Below are 18,769 nucleotides of genomic sequence, written 5' to 3'. Positions count from 1 at the left end.
ACACAACATGCATGATCTTAGTTCTGACCAGGAATCTAACGCATGCACCCTGCTGTGGAAGCCTGGAGTCCTCACCACTGGACTGCCAGGGAATTCCCTTTCTTAGGATTGTTGATGTTGAATTTTGTTTTTCATGTGTCTCTTTTTTACCTGTGTGTCCTGTCTGGTTAAATTTCTATTCCTATCTTTTGCCTACTTTTATTTTGTGAGATATGGCTATTTTCTCTTTTTTTGACAAAAGAGAGCAGGTAAACAACAAAGACATCTGTTAGATTTCACTCATTCACCAATAATGTGAGTGATTTCTTTTCTGAATGTAATTATAATTTGGAATAGTGAAAGAATATGTTCTCAACTTTTTCTCAATTTTATACTATGCATAATGTAATGGCCACATACATTATACAGGTTTAGGAATAATCTGCATTATTAACATATGCTACCTTAGTGTTAAGTCCAGACATTCAATTACACAGTAAATTAATCTCTGGTTTGTAGTGTTTGCCAGTTTCCGTGCTGTAAATATTCCAACCATAGCCAAGGTCAAATTGCCAACATAATTTCACTGAACATTCATTTGGGAAGCATTGCCAGTAGGCTGCTATTGTATTCTTTTTCCACCATTACAGGTACAGTAGCCACAATTTTAAGAAGGTAGCTAATAAACCTTAGTAGAATGATTATAAAGTGACAGGTTTTGCATCGTTGTTTTGAAAATCATTTACTGGATGAATAGTTGACTTAAATTTTGCCTATTTAAAATGTACATTTTGGGGTTTCCCTGGTGGCACAGTGGTTAGGAATCTGCCTGCCAATGCAGGGGACACGGGTTCATGCCCCAGTCCGGGAAGATCCCACATGCCGCGGAGCAACTAGGCCCGTGAGCCACAACTACTGAGCCTGCGCGTCTGTAGCCTGTGCTCCACAACGGGAGAGGCCGCGACAGTGAGAGGCCCGTGCACTGCGATGAAGAGTGGCCCCTGCTCACTGCCGCTGGAGAAAGCCCTTGCACAGAAACTAAGACCCAACACATCCAAAAATAAATAAATAAATAAATTTATTTTTTTTTTAATTTAAAAAATATAAATAAAATATACATTTTGACATACTTGTGTACAGCCCTCCAACCAGTTTCCTCCTGCCATTGTTAATTCATCCTCAACATTAAAATGACTGATGCAAGAGCATATTCTACTTTTGTAATAGATATTTTCAAATGTATATTTAAATGGAATGACTGTGTTGGACCCTTCCTGTATCTTACATCATTTATAGTGTTTATGCACATTTTTTTGTGTTTGTGTATCATGATTTACTTAGTAGTTTTTAACATTTATAATCCTAGGTATCATGTCTTTGAATACATAATTTCTTAGAATGCATTTCTAAAATAAGAGAGCCCTGGGACTACCCTGGTGGTACAGTGGTTAAGAATCCACCTGTGGGCTTCCCTGGTGGCACAGTGCTTGAGAGTCCACCTGCCAATGCAGGGGACATGGGTTCGAGCCCTGGTCTGGGAAGATCCCACATGCCACGGAGCAACTAGGCCCGTGAGCCACAACTACTGAGCCTGCGCATCTGGAGCCTGTTGTCCGCAACAGGAGAGGCCGCGATAGTGAGAGGCCCGTGCACCGCGATGAAGAGTGACCCCCGCTTGCTGCAACTGGAGAAAGCCCGCGCACAGAAACGAAGACCCAACACAGCCAAAAATAAATAAATAAATTAATAAATTTAAAAAAAAAAAGAATCCGCCTGCCAAGGACTTCCCTGGTGGTGTAGTGGTTAAGAGTCTGCCTGCCAATGCAGGGGACACGGGTTCAAGCCCTGGTCTGGGAACATCCCACATACCGTGGAGCAACTAAGCCCGTGTGCCACAATTACTGAGCCTGCGCTCTAGAGCCCACGAGCCACAACTACTGGACCCCGTGTGCCTAGAGCCCATGCTCTGCAAAAAGAGAAGCTACCACAATGAGAAGCCTGCGCACCACAATGAAGAGAAACCACTACAATGAGGAGCCTGCACACCTCAATGAAGAGTTGCCCCCGCTTGCCGCAACTAGAGAAAGCCCATGCGCAGTAACGAAGACCCAACACAGCCAAAAATAAATAAATAAATAAAATAAATTAAATAACAAACAAACTGAGACCGGGACTTCCCTGGTGGTCCAGTGGTTAAGACTCCAATGCAGGGTGCACTGGTTTGATCTCTGGTCAGGGAACTAAGATCCTACATGCTGTGTGGCAAGGCCAAAAAGGAAAAAAAAGAAAAACAAACTGAGACCATGAGACCACCTGACACTAATTAGGATGGCTAATATGTAATATATATATTTGTTGGACAAAATTAGAACTTTGGACTGGTTTTATAAGTCAGCACCAACCATTACATATATTTATTGTTTCTCCTCCCACCATATGTCTCCTCTATTTCTGCATTCCAAACATGGTGGATATCTTCAGATCTCTGATAGCTCTGTAAAGTTATGTGTGGGGCTCTAGAGGTGCTTTTTCGTCTACCTGGAACTCCTGGATCTGAATATGCTTTAAAAATTTGTTTTTAAAGTAACCATATAAGATACAAGTACATAAAGACACAAACTTCTATGTCTAAATTTCCTGTTTCTTTCCATTGTACTCAATTAGTTAATGAAAACTTTCCCAAGAGTGGCTACTAGGTAGTAAAGTATAACTAGATTAAGTAAATTCTGTATAACTAGATAAAATTTTCATTTTCTGGATATTCTATTAGCTCTAGAAATGCAAGAATTTATCTGTTCTTATTCACCAATATATCCCAATTAATTTATGAAAATTGAAAGACCCTTAGCCAATCACCTTTTCATTGTATAATTATTTGTACCTGACAATCACCTAAGTTAAAAAAGAAAATTAGGGACTTCCCTGGTGGTGCAGTGATTAAGAATCTGCTTGCCAATGCAGGGGACAAGCGTTCCAGTCCTGGTCCAGGAAGATCCCACATGCTGCGGAGCAACTAAGCCCATGCACCACAACTACTGACCCTGCACTCTAGAACCCACGAGCCACAACTACTGAGCTCGCGTACCACAACTACTGAGTCCCGTGCGCCTAGAGCCTATTCTCCGCAACAAAAGAAGCCACCGCAATGAGAAGCCCGAGCACCGCAATGAAGAGTAGGCACCACTCGCCACAACTAGAGAAAGCCTGCACGCAGCAACGAAGACCCAACGCAGAGAAAAATAAATAATAAATAAATTAAAAACAAATTGAGGTCCAGACCTCTCAAGTGGCTGAACTAGGAAGGAGTAGATATCCAAATTTCCCTTTAAAAAAAATTAATTGATTCACTGCAGAAATAAGACATAAATGTTTAACAATATTAGGAAAATAATTTTTTTGGAGCAGAAATCATAGAAGAACCTAGAGACACTGGTGTCACTGCTGATGAGCACAAAGGGGCTGAAAGCTGGGAAATCCGGAGCTAGTAGCACAGATGTTTCCATCAGCTACCGGCCTGCATTTACAATTACAGTAACACAAAGACTCAAAATGGAAGAGAGACAGTAAAAAGAGATGAAGAAACTCACCAGGATAAGGATGGTGCATGTGGCTGTGGCCACGTGGGGAGGTCTGGGGTAAAGTCTGTTGCTGTGGTTGTACTGGACTCGCTGCTTGTATCTGTGCAGGACAAATATCATGTACCCACTGGTCTAGATCTTGAAGCCCAAATAACATCCAGGGGATAAAATATGAATGCATGTAATAAGCCAAGACTTCTGTCTGACGTGGCTGAGAAACAGTATGTAAAAAATTTTTTCACACAAACGTGCTGTTTCCAGGACCAATCACGTTCATAGGAATATAGACATTTACCAACAGCTGAAGGAACCAGAAAAGGAAAGTAAAGAAGCCAATGCATTTGGGGGGATTGAATTCTGAAGTCTATCCACCAAGAGGTTCTGGGGCAAAACTTAATGGCCAGGAAGCCACTCAGAAGGCAGGTAGTGCCGAGAGAAACCCCTGTGGCCACTCTGTAAATACAAGACAAATGTACACCCAAGATCATAGAGGAAGTGTTTCAATCCAAAAGCTGTCATTGTCTGTGGGATCCCTCTGGAGCAAAGAGCCAAGTTGTTGTTGGGGAGGCTAATAAAATAGTCTTGTTCAGGCTTCAGAGACAATAGGCTTTTGACTAAACAAAGACTCTGAAAGAGCTACACATCGAGCTGCTAGACTACATACAGGTCAGCAGAAACAGTGCTAGTCAGTCTTGGGATACAACAGATAAAGAAGGGAGTAAGTCACAAAGCTTCCTGGGACTTGGGAATCTGGCCAGTTCCCGCAATTCAGCGAACATTCTGAGACTTACAACTAAAGTATCAAAACATTTGCGATAATAGCCAGAGCTGCATACTTGCACGCAAGCTGATGACTATCAGCTTGCGGCTTGGTGTTAAAAGCAGGACTCCTTTGGGCAGCACTCTGAAGTCCCACCCGTGGGGTGGACTCACCGCCCGGGACGTTCCCAGCTGGGACTCCAGATTGCTGTTCAAGGGAATTCCTAGCTGCCACTTGGATCTGGAAGTAGGTGTCGGCCCAATTCTGTGATGTATGCTCTGTTATATACTCTGTTAATATTCCTCTCCCTCTAATGATTGTATATTGAAATTTATATACTCTTAATATTCTTATTCCTTTCCCTCTAATGACTGTATATTGAAGTTAAGTTAAATCACTTTCTATTAAATATTTGATTGAAGCTGTTTATTCGTGTGAGACGAGTGGTTATTTTGCCAGCGAATCCAACGAACCTTAAAACCGAAAGCAGGCTTTTGGCAAAACAGTTGTTGGCCAAGATCAGTTGGTTGACAGTCTGATCAGTGGGTCTCAACTTGTAACTGGTGAGCAAGGTGAAGTTATGAAGACAAAGGCAGGAGGAGTTTTCCAGGACCCCAGCTCCAGTGTGAGTGAGGAACATAATCTCTATTTCCAAGTTGGCATGCACATCACTTTCATATCTAGGAGATATTGATTTTAATTTGAGACAAAGAAATGGTAGAAAGATAAACAAATGTATTACCTACTTCTACTCAGCTCTATCTTCTGCTCAGCTGTATCAGATAAATGGGCACTGAGTAATCTGGAGAAAGTAAATCTTGCCTAATATACAGGTGCTTCTAAGCTCAGCCAGTTATTCAATTGTGTGTTTGATACTTATATTTTTTCCAAAAAACAGAAAAATCTATCTTGGGTTAGGAATCCACCAATATTGATAATTTTGTAAAGTCTATATTAAGAAAATTGTGCGTTGCACGCGAAACTGCTCTGTTTTTAATGAAACCTCTGGGTAGCCTCTGTACATCAGATCAAACCATTTTCAGTAATAGATAAAAATGCGGAAATACAAAGTGAAATATGATCTAATGATTAGCACATTCACTAGCTGGGGCCAGGATAAGTAGGTACGCATTGACTGATTAGGCCTTATGATTAAGAGGGAAGGTCAGGGAATTCCCTGGAGGTCCAGTGGTTAGGACTCCACCGTTTCCCTGCTGTGGGCCTGGGTTTGATCCCTGGTTGGGGAACTAAGATCCCAGAAACCACACAGTGCAGCCAAAATAAATAAATAAATAAAATAACAATAGTAAGGGAAGTTCATTCACGTGAATAGGGTGTAGGTGAATCAGACTGGTGGAGCAGGGAATGTACAAAGAGCAAGAGAACAGCTATCGTGGGTGGCCTGATCATCAGTTTTTGTCACTGAGTTGGGCACAATCACTGACTATGCAGTCAGAAGAGCCTTTTCTAGGGGGACGAGAAGCAGTGCTCTCCCTCTTGCCAAGCAGGCCTGTCCAAAATCTCCTCTCCATATTTCCAGTCAGCGTTCTGTCTGACTTTTTTCTGGTCCCTGAACAAAGCCCACAAAATCACTAACTCTTCAGGCTGCATGCATTTCAGGAGCAATAGGATAATGTTTAGTTTTTGTTCCTGTTACCAGTGGGTTTAAACGTGGGTTGGTTTAAAGGATTCTGAGATAATGTCCAAACACTTCATTGATAAGTAGCATTAAGGACTCTTAAATGCTCTTAACACTCCCCGCCCCCATGGGTCCCCCGCCTCCTTAAGAAGGCTGGAGCCCCTCCCCAGCCCTAGAGGTCATTTCCCAGTGCTCCTCCGGGTGCTTCTTGGCTTTTTCCCAGGTGCTTCCCGGTGTGGGGCTTCCTTCCTTGAGACCTTTGCACTACATTACCCAGAAGAGTTTGTGCTAAGGGGCAGCGACTTTCATCCAATGAAAATCGAGCAAGGGGGCATTTCCGGGAGGGCGAACCTCCGGGAGAGGGACTTCCGGTTTCTTCGTGGCTGCCATTTTAGTTACGGTGAAGTCTTTCCAGATGGTCAGAAGCTTCTGTGTGCGGTGTTGGGAGCGAGGTAACAGGCTAAGAGGCGCAAGAGGAGGGTCTGTGCGCACCGGGGCGGTTTTGAGGGTCGGGGACAGACCCGTGCAGTGTGCGTGCAGAGTGGGACCCGGTCGGTCGACTGTCGCCACTCCTTTCCGTCCAGAAGTTCCGATGGCGGCGCCTGCGCTGAGGGACCCGGCTCAGGTAAACGCTGCGTGTTCCGGGTTCTCCGCGGCCTGTTTCCCCACCCAGATACGAACGGCCCGCCTGAGAGGCGGCTGTTCTCGTCGCTTTATCCCAGGCCCCGGGTCTAGGACAGAGAGGCCTCCAGGGGTCTTTTCCCTTTTTCTGTCTGAGTGAGACTTGGAGATGCAACTGAAGCAGAAACATTCCGGGAACCTGGAGTCCATCTTGTTTCTGCAAGGAAGAAAGTTTGAGGCCAGGCTGCATCTGGAGTGGTAGATGAGAGGTTGTACCTTTCTTCTCCGAGAAGAAAGCCCTCCGAGAAGGGCTCCGAGAGCCCTCGGAGCGGTGGAGAGTTTTGAGCACAGGAAGGACACCATCTGAATTAGGCCTTTAAAAATACTCCAGAGCCTGTTCAGTGGAAGCACAGACTGTAGGGGGTGATGAGATCATTGAGGCAGAGGGAAGTTGTGACTTTTCCAAGGTCACAACTGGTAAGAGGTAGCACCGGGGACCGAGGCACGGAGGAGAGGTTTGCCAGTCAGCCCGAGGTTACCTGGCTCTGGTACCCGACAGAGGTCCAGTTGTGAGAAGGACAGAGATACCCTTGGGGAAAAGAGAAAGGCAGAGCCTAGCTCAGATCATAGGGTTGGGTGCGAGGGCCTTACCCAGCATGCATACAAGTGCATGAGCCTCTGGAACACCGCCATGGTCTCTTTCCTCTATAGTTTGTCTTTTCTTACATGTTCCCAGGCTGCAGAAGCACTTGGAGCAAGTGGAGGTTGTCCCAGTCCCTCGCTTGTTCTCACTCCCCACGCACACATTCTCTGTATTTGAGGTGTATTGGGGCTCTTCACCTGCCATTCTCCCAGCTCTTTGGTTTGGGGACCCTGGAGAACCCCATGCTCAGTTTCCTGAGTGCAGGCTGGGTTCTATGGAGGGGCTTCCCATTTCCCAACACCAATGGAAGGAGGCGTGGAAGGTTACTCATGAATCCAATACGAGTATGTGGAAGTGCTGTTAGGTGAGGCTGAGCTAGTTTAGGTAAGTGCAGGTCTCCTTTTTTCCGGTGGAAATAAACAGGGAAGGGCAAGAGTTAGACTTGAAATGACTGCCTATGTATTCTGCAGGAAAAGGGAGGTGCAGATCAAAGGAAGATGGTTTTCTTCCCCAGGTCTCAAGAAGCTCCATCTGATTGGGTAGTAGGGGAAATGTGTGGGAAGATGTATTGTGGGTTTTCAGGAGTGAGACTGTTCATGGTTTTATTTGTCCCTGTTTACCAGGGCAGTGTGACCTTTGAGGATGTTGCCGTGTACTTCTCCTGGGAGGAATGGTGTCTTCTTGATGAGGTTCAGATACACCTATACCTTGATGTCATGCTGGAGAACTTTGCAGTTATATGCATGCTGGGTAAGGCCTTCACACCCACCCCTATCCTCTGAGCTAGGCTCTGCCTTTCTTCTCTTCCCCAAGGGCAGCTCTGTCCTTCTCACATCTGGAACACAGGCACTGCTTTCTTCTTCAATTGCTTCGTTATGTGCTGTGGTTACTATGGCTAGGCAGAGTGTACCCCTATTCCTTAGTGCCGGGACACCTGTAGCTCCAAAGTTTTGCAGGTGAGGATTTAGGTTTAGTAGTCTTGCACTTAGTCTGATAGATCCCTCCTTGCTCGCCCTCTCTGCCCAGGTGAATGTCAAAATCCATGGTACCCAAGTTTTGCTCCATTCCTGTTCATGACATTTTTTTGTGCCTGACTTCACAACAGACTGTTGTCACTGACATGGTCGTTACTAAAACAGACCATGAGCTGTTTCTGTAAGACCTTTTTCCAAGGTTCCAATTTCTGTTTATCAACACTGGCATCTGTTAAGCATTCCAGTCAGCAATGAATGAAATTCCTGTTGCTCCACACCCTTACCAGCATTTGGTGTTGTGAATGTTTGGACTTTGGCCCTTCTTATAGGTATGTAATAGTGTGTACTTTTCAGTTTAATTTGCATTTCCTTGCATCTTTGTATATGCTAAATTGTCATCTGTATATCTTTTTTTTTTGGCTACGTTGGGTCTTCGTTGCTACGTGGGCTTTTTCTAGTTGCAGCGAACGGGGTCTACTCTTCATTGTGGTGCACGGGCTTCTCATTGCAGTGGCTTCTCTTGTTGCAGAGCACAGACTCTAGGCACGCGGGCTTCAGTAGTTGTGGCTCGCAGGCTCTAGAGCGCAGGCTCAGTAGTTGTGGCACACGGGCTTGGTTGCTCCGCGGCATGTGGGATTTTCACAGACCAGGGCTCTAACCTGTGTCCCCTGCATTGGCAGGCAGATTCTTAACCACTGCACCACCAGGGAAGTCCTGTATATCTTCTTTTAATGAGGTGTTTGTTAAGGTGTTTTGCTCATTTGGTCTTTGGGTTTTTGTTTTCTTACTAAGTTTTAAGAGTTTTTTGTATTTAGCATTTAGGTCTGTGATCCATTTTGAGTTAATTTTTTGTGAAGGTTTGTGTCTAGAATTCATTTCTTGGCATGTGATGTTTGGTTGTTCCAGTACTATTTATTCAAAAGACTTAACTTTTCTCCATTGTATTGCGCTTGCTCATCTGTCAAAGGTCAGTTGAGTGTATTTCTATGGGTCTATTTCTGGGTTCTCAATACTTTTCATTGAACAGTTTCTCTGTCATTTCAACAATATCACACTGGCTTGATTACTTTAGATACTAAGTCTTAAAGTTAAGTAGTGTCAGTCTGCCAGCTTTGTTCTTCTTCAGTTTTGTGTTGGCTATTTTGGGACTTTTGCCTTTTTGTATAAATTTTAGGATCAAAGTATTTATGTCCACAAAATAACTTGCTGATATTTTGATATGGGTTGCATTGAATCTATAGATGAAGTTGGGAAGAACGGACATCTTGACGATACTGGGTTTTCCTGTTTATGAACGTGAAATATGTTTACATTTATTTAGTTCTTTGATTTCTTTATTAGAGTGTTTGATTATTTGTTTGTTTGTTGGCTGCACTGCGAGGCCTGAGGGATTTTAGTTCCCCTACTAGGGATCCCCTACTCAGGCCCATGGCAGTGAAAGCATGGAGTCCTAACCAGTGGACCACCATGGAATTCATGATTTCTCTATCTAAGTTTTATAGTTTCTCTCATGTATATCTTGTACATGTTTTGATAGATCTGTAACTCAATATTTCTTTCTCTTGCTCTCTTTTTTTTTTTTTGAGCAGGTGCTAATTTACATGGTATTGTGTTTTTAATTTCAAATTGACTTGTTCATTGATAGTATATAGTATGTAATTGACTTTTGTATATTAAGCTTATGTCCTGAAAGCTTGCTATAATTGCTTCTTAGTTCCAGGAATTTTTTTTTTCCTCTATTTTTTGGGTGTTTTACATAGCTGGTCATGTCATATGAGAATGAAGACAGTTTTATTCCTTCCTTCTTGATCAGTATGCCATTTAAATAACCTCATCTCATTGCCTTTGTTTTGACTTCCACTGTAAAGTTGAAAGTGAGTTGTACAAGGGAACATCCTTGCCTTCTTCATCTTAGTGGGAGAGTTCTAGTTTTTCTCTAGTAAATATGATAGTAGCAATAGGGTTTTATTTAGTTTATCAAGTTGAAGTGTTTTTTTTTCAATTTTTAGGTTATATTATATGGAGATTCTTTTAAATTAATTAATTAATTTATTTTTTTATTTATGGCTGTGTTGGGTCTTCGTTTCTGTGCGAGGGCTTTCTCTAGTTGTGGCAAGCGGGGGCCACTCTTCATCGCGGTGTGCGGGCCTCTCACTATCGGGGCCTCTCTTGTTGCGGAGCACAGGCTCCAGATGCGCAGGCTCAGTAATTGTGGCTCACGGGCCCAGTTGCTCCGCGGCATGTGGGATCTTCCCAGACCAGGGCTCGAACCCGTGTCCCCTGCATTGGCAGGCAGACTCTCAACCACTGCACCACCAGGGAAGCCCTATATGGAGATTTTTAACATGAGTGGCTGTTGGATTTTGTCAGATCCTTTTTCTGCATCTATTGATGAGATCATGAGTTGGTTTTTAACCTGTTGATGACACGGATTATATTAATTGATTTTTTAATGTTAAAGCAGCATTGCGTAACGTGGATCATTCTCAGTTGGTCATGGTGTATAATTCTTCCCTCCTTCCTTCCTTCCTTCCTTCCTACCTTCCTTCCTTCCTTCCTTCCTTCCTTCCTTCCTTCCTTCCTTCCCTCCCTCCCTCCCTCCCTCCCTCCTTCCCTCCTTCCCTCCTTCCCTCCTTTCCTGCATTGGGTCTTCGTTGCTGTGCACAGGCTTTCTCTAGTTGCGGCGAGCGGGGTCTACTCTTCATTGTGGCGTGTGGGCTTCTCATTGCAATGGCTTCTCTTATTGTGGAGCACGGGCTCTAGGCGCGTGGGCTTCAGTAGTTGTGGCACGCGGGCTCAGTAGTTGTGGCCTTGAGGCTCAGTCATTGTGGCTCACGGGCTTAGTTGCTCTGTGGCATGTGGGATCTTCCCAGACCAGGGCTCGATCCCGTGTCCCCTCCACTGGCAGGCGGATTCTTAACCACTGCGCCACCAGCGAAGTCCCGTATAATTCTTTTTCAACTGTTTTTGAAACAATTTACTGATATTTTGTGAGGATTGTTGCATCTATGTTCATGAGAGATACTGGTCTATACTTTTCTTTTAATGTCTTTGGTTTGATATTAGAGTAATGCTGTTCTGATGCAATTAGTGTGGAAGAATTCCCTCTGTTTCTGTATTCTGAAAGCAGTTGTAGAGAATTGTGTACTATCTTCCTTAATGTTTGTCAGATTTGACCAGTGAACCAAAGTCTGCCAATTGTATTCCCAGAAAATTTAGAAGGTTATTAATTTTTTTTTAAGATTTTTTTTTTTTTTTTTTGGATGTGGACCATTAAAAAAATTTTTTTTTAAATCTTCATTTTGTTGCTTTGCGTCTTACTTGCGGCAGGTGTGCTCCTTAGTTGTGGCTTGCAGGCTCTTTAGTTGTGGCATGCAAACTCTTAGTTGCGGCATGCATGTGGGATCTAGTTCCCTGATCAGGGATCGAACTCGGGCCCCCTGCATTGGGAGCGCAGAGTCTTAACCACTGTGCCACCAGTTAAGTCCCTGGATGTGGACTATTTTTAATGTCTTTATTGAAGTTGTTACAATATTGCTTCTGTTTTATGTTTTGGTTTTTTGGCCCCGAGGCATGTGGGATGTTAGCTCCCTGACCAGGGATTGAACCTACACCCCCTGCATTGGAAGGCAAAGTCTTAACCACTGGACTGCCAGGGAAGTCCTGTGGAAAGCTATTCATCATTGATTCAATTTCTGTAGTAAATGTAGACCCATTGAGATTGTCTATTTCTTTTTTTTGTTGTTTTAGTTTTAGGTTTTTTTGGAGGGGCCGCACACCAAGGCATGCGGGATCTTAAGCTCCCCCTATCAGGGATCTAACCTGAGCCCTCTGCAGTAGAAGCATGGAGTCTTAACTGCTTAAATACATGTAGACCTATTTAGATTGTTTCTTTTTGTGTGAGTTTGGTAGACTGTATCTTTCAGGGCGTTGATCCATTTCATTTAGGTTTTCAAATTTATGGTCTTGGAGATTCTCATATATTTCATTATTATCCTTTGAACATCCATTGTATCTATAGTCATGTGTCCTTTTTAATTTTTTTTTTTTAAACTGAACAAACTGCACTTTTTTTATTATTATTTTTTTGGCTGTGTTGGGTCTTTGTTGCTGCACACAGGGTTTTCTCTAGTTGTGGTGAGCAGGGGCTACTCTTTGTTGCGGTGCGTGGGCTTCTCATTGGGTGGCTTCTCTTGTTGCAGAGCACAGGCTCTAGGCGCATGGGTTTCAGTAGTTGTGGCACTCGGGCTCAGTAGTTGTGGCTCGCGGGCTCTAGAGTGCAGGCTCAGTCGTTGTGGTGCGCAGACTTAGTTGCTCCGCGGCATGTGGGATCTTTCCAGAGCAGGGCTCGAACCCACGTCCCCTGCATTGGCAGGCGGATTCTTAACCAGTGCGCCACCAGGGAAGCCCTCCTTTTTCATTTTGATATTAGTAATTTGTGTCCTCTCTTGTTTTTGTGACTAGGCTGACTAGCATGTTTTTGATTTTATCGGGCATTTTAAAGAACCAGCTTTTTTTTTGACTTTGTTGATTTTTCTCTACTGATTTTTTAAATTATTTCTTTTCTTCTTCCTTTGTGTTTCATTTTCCCCTAGTTTCCTAAGATAGAAGCACAGATGACTGATTTTAGGTCTTTCATCTTATGTAATATATGCATTCAGTGCTACCAATTGCCATATAAACACTGCTATCACTGCATCTGCATTTTTTTTTTAAGTTTATTTTTGGGTGTGTTGGGTCTTCATTGCTGCGTGTGGGCTTTGTCTAGTTGCAGTGAGTGGGGGCTACTCTTCGCTGCGGTGCACAGGCTTCTTATTGCAGTGGCTTCTCTTGTTGCGGAGCACGGGCTCTAGGCGTGTGGACTTCAGTAGTTGTGGCGTGTGGGCTCTAGAGCACAGGCTTAGTAGTTGTGGCACATGGGCTCAGTTGCTCCATGGCATGTGGGATGTTCCCAGACCAGGGCTTGAACCCATGTCCCCTGCATTGGCAGGCAGATTCTTAACTGCGCCACCAGGGAAGTCCCCATCTGCATGTTTTGACAAGTGCTGTGTTTGTTTCTTTCAGAATACTTAAAAATTTATCTTAATATTTCTTCTTTGACCCATGTTTTATTTGGAAGTGTATTGTTTAATTTATCAGTGTTGTGCAATTTTACAGCTATCCTTTTGTTACTGGTTGCCGGTGTAATTCACTTTGTTCTGAGAACTGACCTTGTATGTTTTCTGTTCTTTTAAATTTGTTAAGGTATGTTTTCTGGCCCAAGATGTAGTCCATCTTGTGAATGTTCTATGTCAGTTTGAGAAGAATATTCTGTTTTTGAATGGAGTAGCCTAGTAATCTATAGGTGACTGTTACATCCAGTTGACTGATGATGGTGATCCTCAGTTTACCAGCATCCTTATGGATTTTTTATTTTCTGGATCTGTTCATTTCTTATAGAGGTGTGTTGAATGAAGTCTCCAAGTGTTATAGCAGATTCATCTATTTTTTGCTTGTAGGTCTGTTTTGCCTCATATTTTGACATTGTGTTGTTAGACGCAGACATGTTAAGGATTGTTGTGTATTCTGGAGTATTGACCCCTTTACCATTGTGTCATTCTCATTATCCCTGATAACTTTGCTTATGTGAAATCTGCTGTGATATCAGTATAGTTACTACCACTTTTCTTTTTTTTCTTTTGATTTGTGTTGACCTCTTTTTCTGTATTGACATACTTTTAATTTATATGCATCTTATTTTTAAGCATCTTTTTAAAAAAATTTTTTTATTTTGGTTGTGCTGGGTCTTAGTCGAGGCTCACGGGCTCCTTAGTTGTGGCTCACTTGCTCCTTTAGTTGTGACACATGTGCTCCTTAGTTGTGGCATGTGTGCTCCTTAATTGTGGCTGGTGGGGTCCTTAGTTGTGGCCGATGGGCTCCTTAGTTGCAGCTCACAGGCTCCTTAGTTTTGGTGTGCGAACTCTTAGTTACGGCCTGCAAGTAGAATCTAGTTCCCAGACCAGGGATCAAACCCGCATCCCCTGCATTAGATGGTGGATTCTTAACCACCGCACCACCAGGGAGCTTCCTCTATGTGCATCTTTGTATTTAAAGTGGGTTTCTCGGAGACAACATATAATTCAGTCTTGTTTTTTGATCCACTCTGATAATCTGTCTTTAAATTGGTGCATTGAGACTATCGATGTTTAATATATTGATACAGTTGGAAAAACATCTAACATATTTGTTACCATTTTCTTTTCATTGCCCTTGTTCTTTGTTCCTAGTTGAGTCTTCCACCCTTCTTTTTGTGATTTTAATGAAGCATTTTGAATGACCCTTTTTCTCTCCTCTGTTAGCATATCATCTATACTTGTTCCTTTTCATTTTTTATGTAGTCGCGATAGAGTTTCCAATATGTATTTACAGCTAATTCAAGCCCACATTCAAATGACAATATGTGGTTTCGTGGGCAGTTTAAAAAGCTCATAATTTTAAAAAAATCCTGATTTTCCATCTTCTCCATTGTATTATTGTTGTCTTTTGTTTTAATTTTACGTAAACATACATATATGGGTATGTTTAAAAATACATGATGTAGTACACTGTTGCTATTGTTGTTTTGTACAAACTGTTATATCTAAATAGACAGTTTTCAGAAGAAGATATGCAAACGGTGACCTTCTACATGAAAAGGTGCTCAATATCACTAATTGTTGGGGAAATGCAAATTAATACCACAATGAGATACCACCTCACACCTGTTATAATGTCTGTTATGAAAAAGACAATAAATAAGTATAGGAGAAGGTGTGAAGAAAAGGGACCCCATGTGCACTGTTGGTGGGAATGTACATTATTTCTACCACATGGAAAAGAGTAGAGAATCCTTACACAATTAAGAAAGGAACTACCATATGGTCCATCAGTTCCACCTCTATGTATTTATCTAGGGGAGTGAAATCATCATCTCAAAAAGATATGTGTACTCCATGTTTATTGCTGCATTATTTACAATATCCAAGACATGGAAACAACCTAAGTGTCCATTGATGGATGAGTGGATAACAAACACGTCTTATATATGGAATACTATTCAGTTTTATTCAACCATTAAAAAGAGAAGGAAATTTTCCCATTTACAGCAACATGATTGGATTTTATGGGCATTATGCTAAGTGAAATAAGTCAGAGAGAGAAATCCTGTTGTCCCTATGTTTCCACAGAGGATTGGTGCCAGGATCCCCTGCATATACTGAAATCTGGGGATGTTTAAGTCCCATAGTCAGCCCTGTGATTCTGAAGTTTCCCATTGTTTTAAAAATATTGATTAATTAATTAATTTTATTTATTTTGACTGTGTTGGGTCTTCGTTGCTGCACGTGGGCTTCCTCTAGTTGCAACGAGCGGGGGCTACTCTTTGTTGTGGTGCGTGAGTTTCTCATTGCAGTGGCTTCTCTTGTTGCAGAGGACAGGCTCTAGGCGTGCAGGCTTCAGTAGTTGTGGCACACAGGCTTCAGCATTTGTGGCTCGTGGGCTCTAGAGTGCAGGCTCAGTAGTTGTGGCACACGGTCTTAGTTGCTCCACGGCATGTAGGAATTTTCCCAGCCCAGGGCTCGAACCCATGTCCCCTGCATTGGCAGGTGGATTCTTAACCACTGTACCACCAGGGAAGCCCAAGTTTCCCATTTTTTGATTCATCCAACTAAAGATCATGTAGTGCTGTGCATTTATTGGAAAATATCCCTGAATAAATGGACCCAAGCAATTCTAACCCATGTTATTCAAGGTTTAACTGTACTACATGATTATACTTACATGGGAAATCTTTGGAAAAAACAGCAACAACACCACCACCAAACTGAGATGCAGACAACAGATTAGTGATTGCCAGAATGCGGGAAGGTGGGTAGATGACATGGGTGAAGTGTTTCAGAAGTTACAGACTTCTAGTTATAAGATGATTAAGTCCTGGGGATGTAATTCACAGCATAGTGACTTTAGTTAACAAAACTGTATTGTATATTTAGAAGTTTTTAAGAAAGTAGATCTTAAAAGTTCTTGTCAGAAGAAAGAAAATTGTAAGACATAATTCAACTGAACTTATGTGGTAGTCATTTCAGTGTGTACACATATAGAATCATGTTGTACAGCTTAAAGATATACGATGTTCCTTAACAATTATGTGTCAGTAAAATATTTTTTATTCTGATGCTCTTCCTTTCTCTATGAAACCCAAATTTCTGATCTATATCATTTACCATTTCTCTGTCCTTTTTTTTTTTTTTTTTTTGGCCATGCTGTGCCACATGCAGCATCTTAGTTCCTCGACTAGGGATCAAATCCATGCCCCCTGCAGTGGAAGCGTACATGGTAACCACTGGACTGCCAGGGAAGTCCCTTCATCTCTCTGAAGAACTTCTTTTAATATATTCCCACAATTTTTCTGTATGTAAGAAAGTGTTTATTTCACCATCAGTGTTGAAGGGTAATTTTTGCTGGATACCAAATTCTGGGTTGCTGAAGGTCATCTCCCACACCCACCCCAAGCACTTTTTTTTTTTAAATTTTTTTAAAAATTAATTAATTAATTAATTAATTTTTGGCTGTGTTGGGTCTTCGTTTCTGTGTGTGGGCTTTCTCCAGTTGCGGCGAGCAGGGGCCACTCTTCATCGCGGTGTGCTGCCCTCTCACTGTCGCGGTCTCTCCCATTGCGGAGCACAGGCTCCAGACGTGCAGGCTCAGTAGTTGTGGCTCCTGGGCTTAGTTGCTCCACGGCATGTGGGATCTTCCCAGACCAGGGCTCGAACCCGTGTCCCCTGAATTGGCAGGCAGATTCTTAACCACTGCGCCACCAGGGAAGCCCCCGAGCACTTTAAATGTTTCACTTCGTTCTCTTCTTGTCTGCATGAGTTCTGAGGAGAATTCAACTGTAATTGTTTTTGTTGCTTCTCTGTGGGTAAGGTGTTTATTCCTATGGCTTCTTTCAGGACTTTTTTGTGCATTTGAATGTGATATTCCTAGGTGTAGTTTTTTCACATTAAACCTACTTGATGTTCTCTGAGCTTCCTGGATCTGTGCTTTGGTGTCTGATAGTAATTTGGTGGAAATTCTCCATCATTATTGCCTCAAATATTTTTTCTGTTCCTTTGTCTCTTTTTCCTTTTGATGTTTCCATATGTGTATGTTAAACCTTTTGTAGTTGTCCCACCAATATTGGATTTTTTTTTTTTGTCTTGTCCTTTTTTCTTTTCAGTTTTGGAAGTTTTTCCTAAGAGAACATCAAGCTCAGATTCTTTCCTCACCTTTATGTCCAGTTTATAAATAAGCCTATCACAGTCATTTTTCATTTCTCTTATGGTGTTCTCGTTCTCTAGCATTTCTTGATTCTTTGTTAGATTTCCCATCTCTCTGCTTACATTGCCCTTCTGCTCTCGTATGCTGTCTGCTTTATCCATTCGCAGACATTAATTAGCATATTAATCATAATTGTTTTATATTCCCAGCATGATCATCGCAACATTCCTGTGATATCTGATTCTGGTTTTAAAGTTTCATCTGTTCAAACTTCGTTTTGTGGGACACTGCAAATCTTCAGTAGACTCCATAGTTGCAAAAGAATTACATCAGTTAGATTGTTCCTGTTTAGGTGGGGAGATGGATTCTTAACAGTCTGTACTTGATCCACTGTGCATCCTTACCCCCTCTGGCTCCACTGGACGTTCTTTTTGTGGTATTTAAATATCGTTCCTTGGTCTATTGTGTACTGAGTTCCTCTGGGCTCATGTTGGCCACTTACTTGTCCTGACTCTGTTAGGGCTTGTATCATTTCTGTCACGTGTAGTTTTTCAGCTGGGGATGGAGAGTCCTTGGTGGTTTCATGGGATGGACATGACTCTAGTTTCAGTATAAAGAGCTTACAGGTATCCTGGTAAGATGAATGGCAGCTGGGAGAGGGCTTGTTATAAGGTCTGTGTTGAGAAGTAATACCTGGAACATATCTCATTTGAGTAGTGTTTTAGGGCCATTGCCAGTGGCCCCCAATTACTTCTCTTGTCCTTTCTCCATTCTTGACATTCTGCTAACTTGTCCTTTTTCTTTTTCTTTTTTTTTTTTGACCATGCCCCACGGCCTGTGGGATCCTAGTTTCCCAACCAGGGGTTGAACCCACACTCCCTGCATTGGAAGCATGGAGTCTTAACCACTGGACCACCAGGGAATTCCCTACTTCCCATTTTTATTCTGACTCCAGCCTGGGATAATTTCCCTGCCACCTCTCTAACCCATTTATCTCATGTGGTCTTCACATTGTTTTCCCCTTAGTACTTACTGGTATTGTTTATGTCCTCAACCATGTATATATCCTTTAATATTTCTTGAACACCAGCTACCAGTTGCAGTCAGATTTTCTGGGGCCTGAAAATACACTTCTGCATATTATGATAGGTCACCAGTAGATGTGGTACTGGTAAAAGCCATTGACAGAGGAGTGAATTGTAGAACTCGCCTTTTGCCTTGGGCCACATCCAGTCCCTGTGTCCTGTACTTGGTGAGAGCACCTTTCCCAATTTGACCCCAACTCCATTTCCTGAACAC

General features: G+C 42.5%; 1 protein-coding gene across 1 annotated transcript in view; it reads left to right on the top strand.

Annotated features, from left to right (window-relative positions):
* Window positions 1-6,350: 6,350 nt before the first annotated feature.
* Window positions 6,351-18,769, top strand: part of LOC137753614 (zinc finger protein 814-like) — a 35,568-nt gene continuing 23,149 nt past the window's right edge. The window contains exons 1-2 of the mRNA XM_068528898.1: window positions 6,351-6,581; window positions 7,844-7,970. Of these exons, the coding sequence (XP_068384999.1) occupies window positions 6,372-6,581; window positions 7,844-7,970 (337 nt within the window). The 5' untranslated portion in view covers window positions 6,351-6,371. The remainder of the gene's footprint in view (window positions 6,582-7,843; window positions 7,971-18,769) is intronic.

The sequence above is a fragment of the Eschrichtius robustus genome, chromosome 19 (assembly GCF_028021215.1).
Source record: "Eschrichtius robustus isolate mEscRob2 chromosome 19, mEscRob2.pri, whole genome shotgun sequence".
NCBI classification, from domain to species: Eukaryota; Metazoa; Chordata; class Mammalia; order Artiodactyla; family Eschrichtiidae; genus Eschrichtius; species Eschrichtius robustus.
Note: the sequence above shows the minus strand (reverse complement) of the source record. Positions and strands in the feature narration are given on the sequence as shown.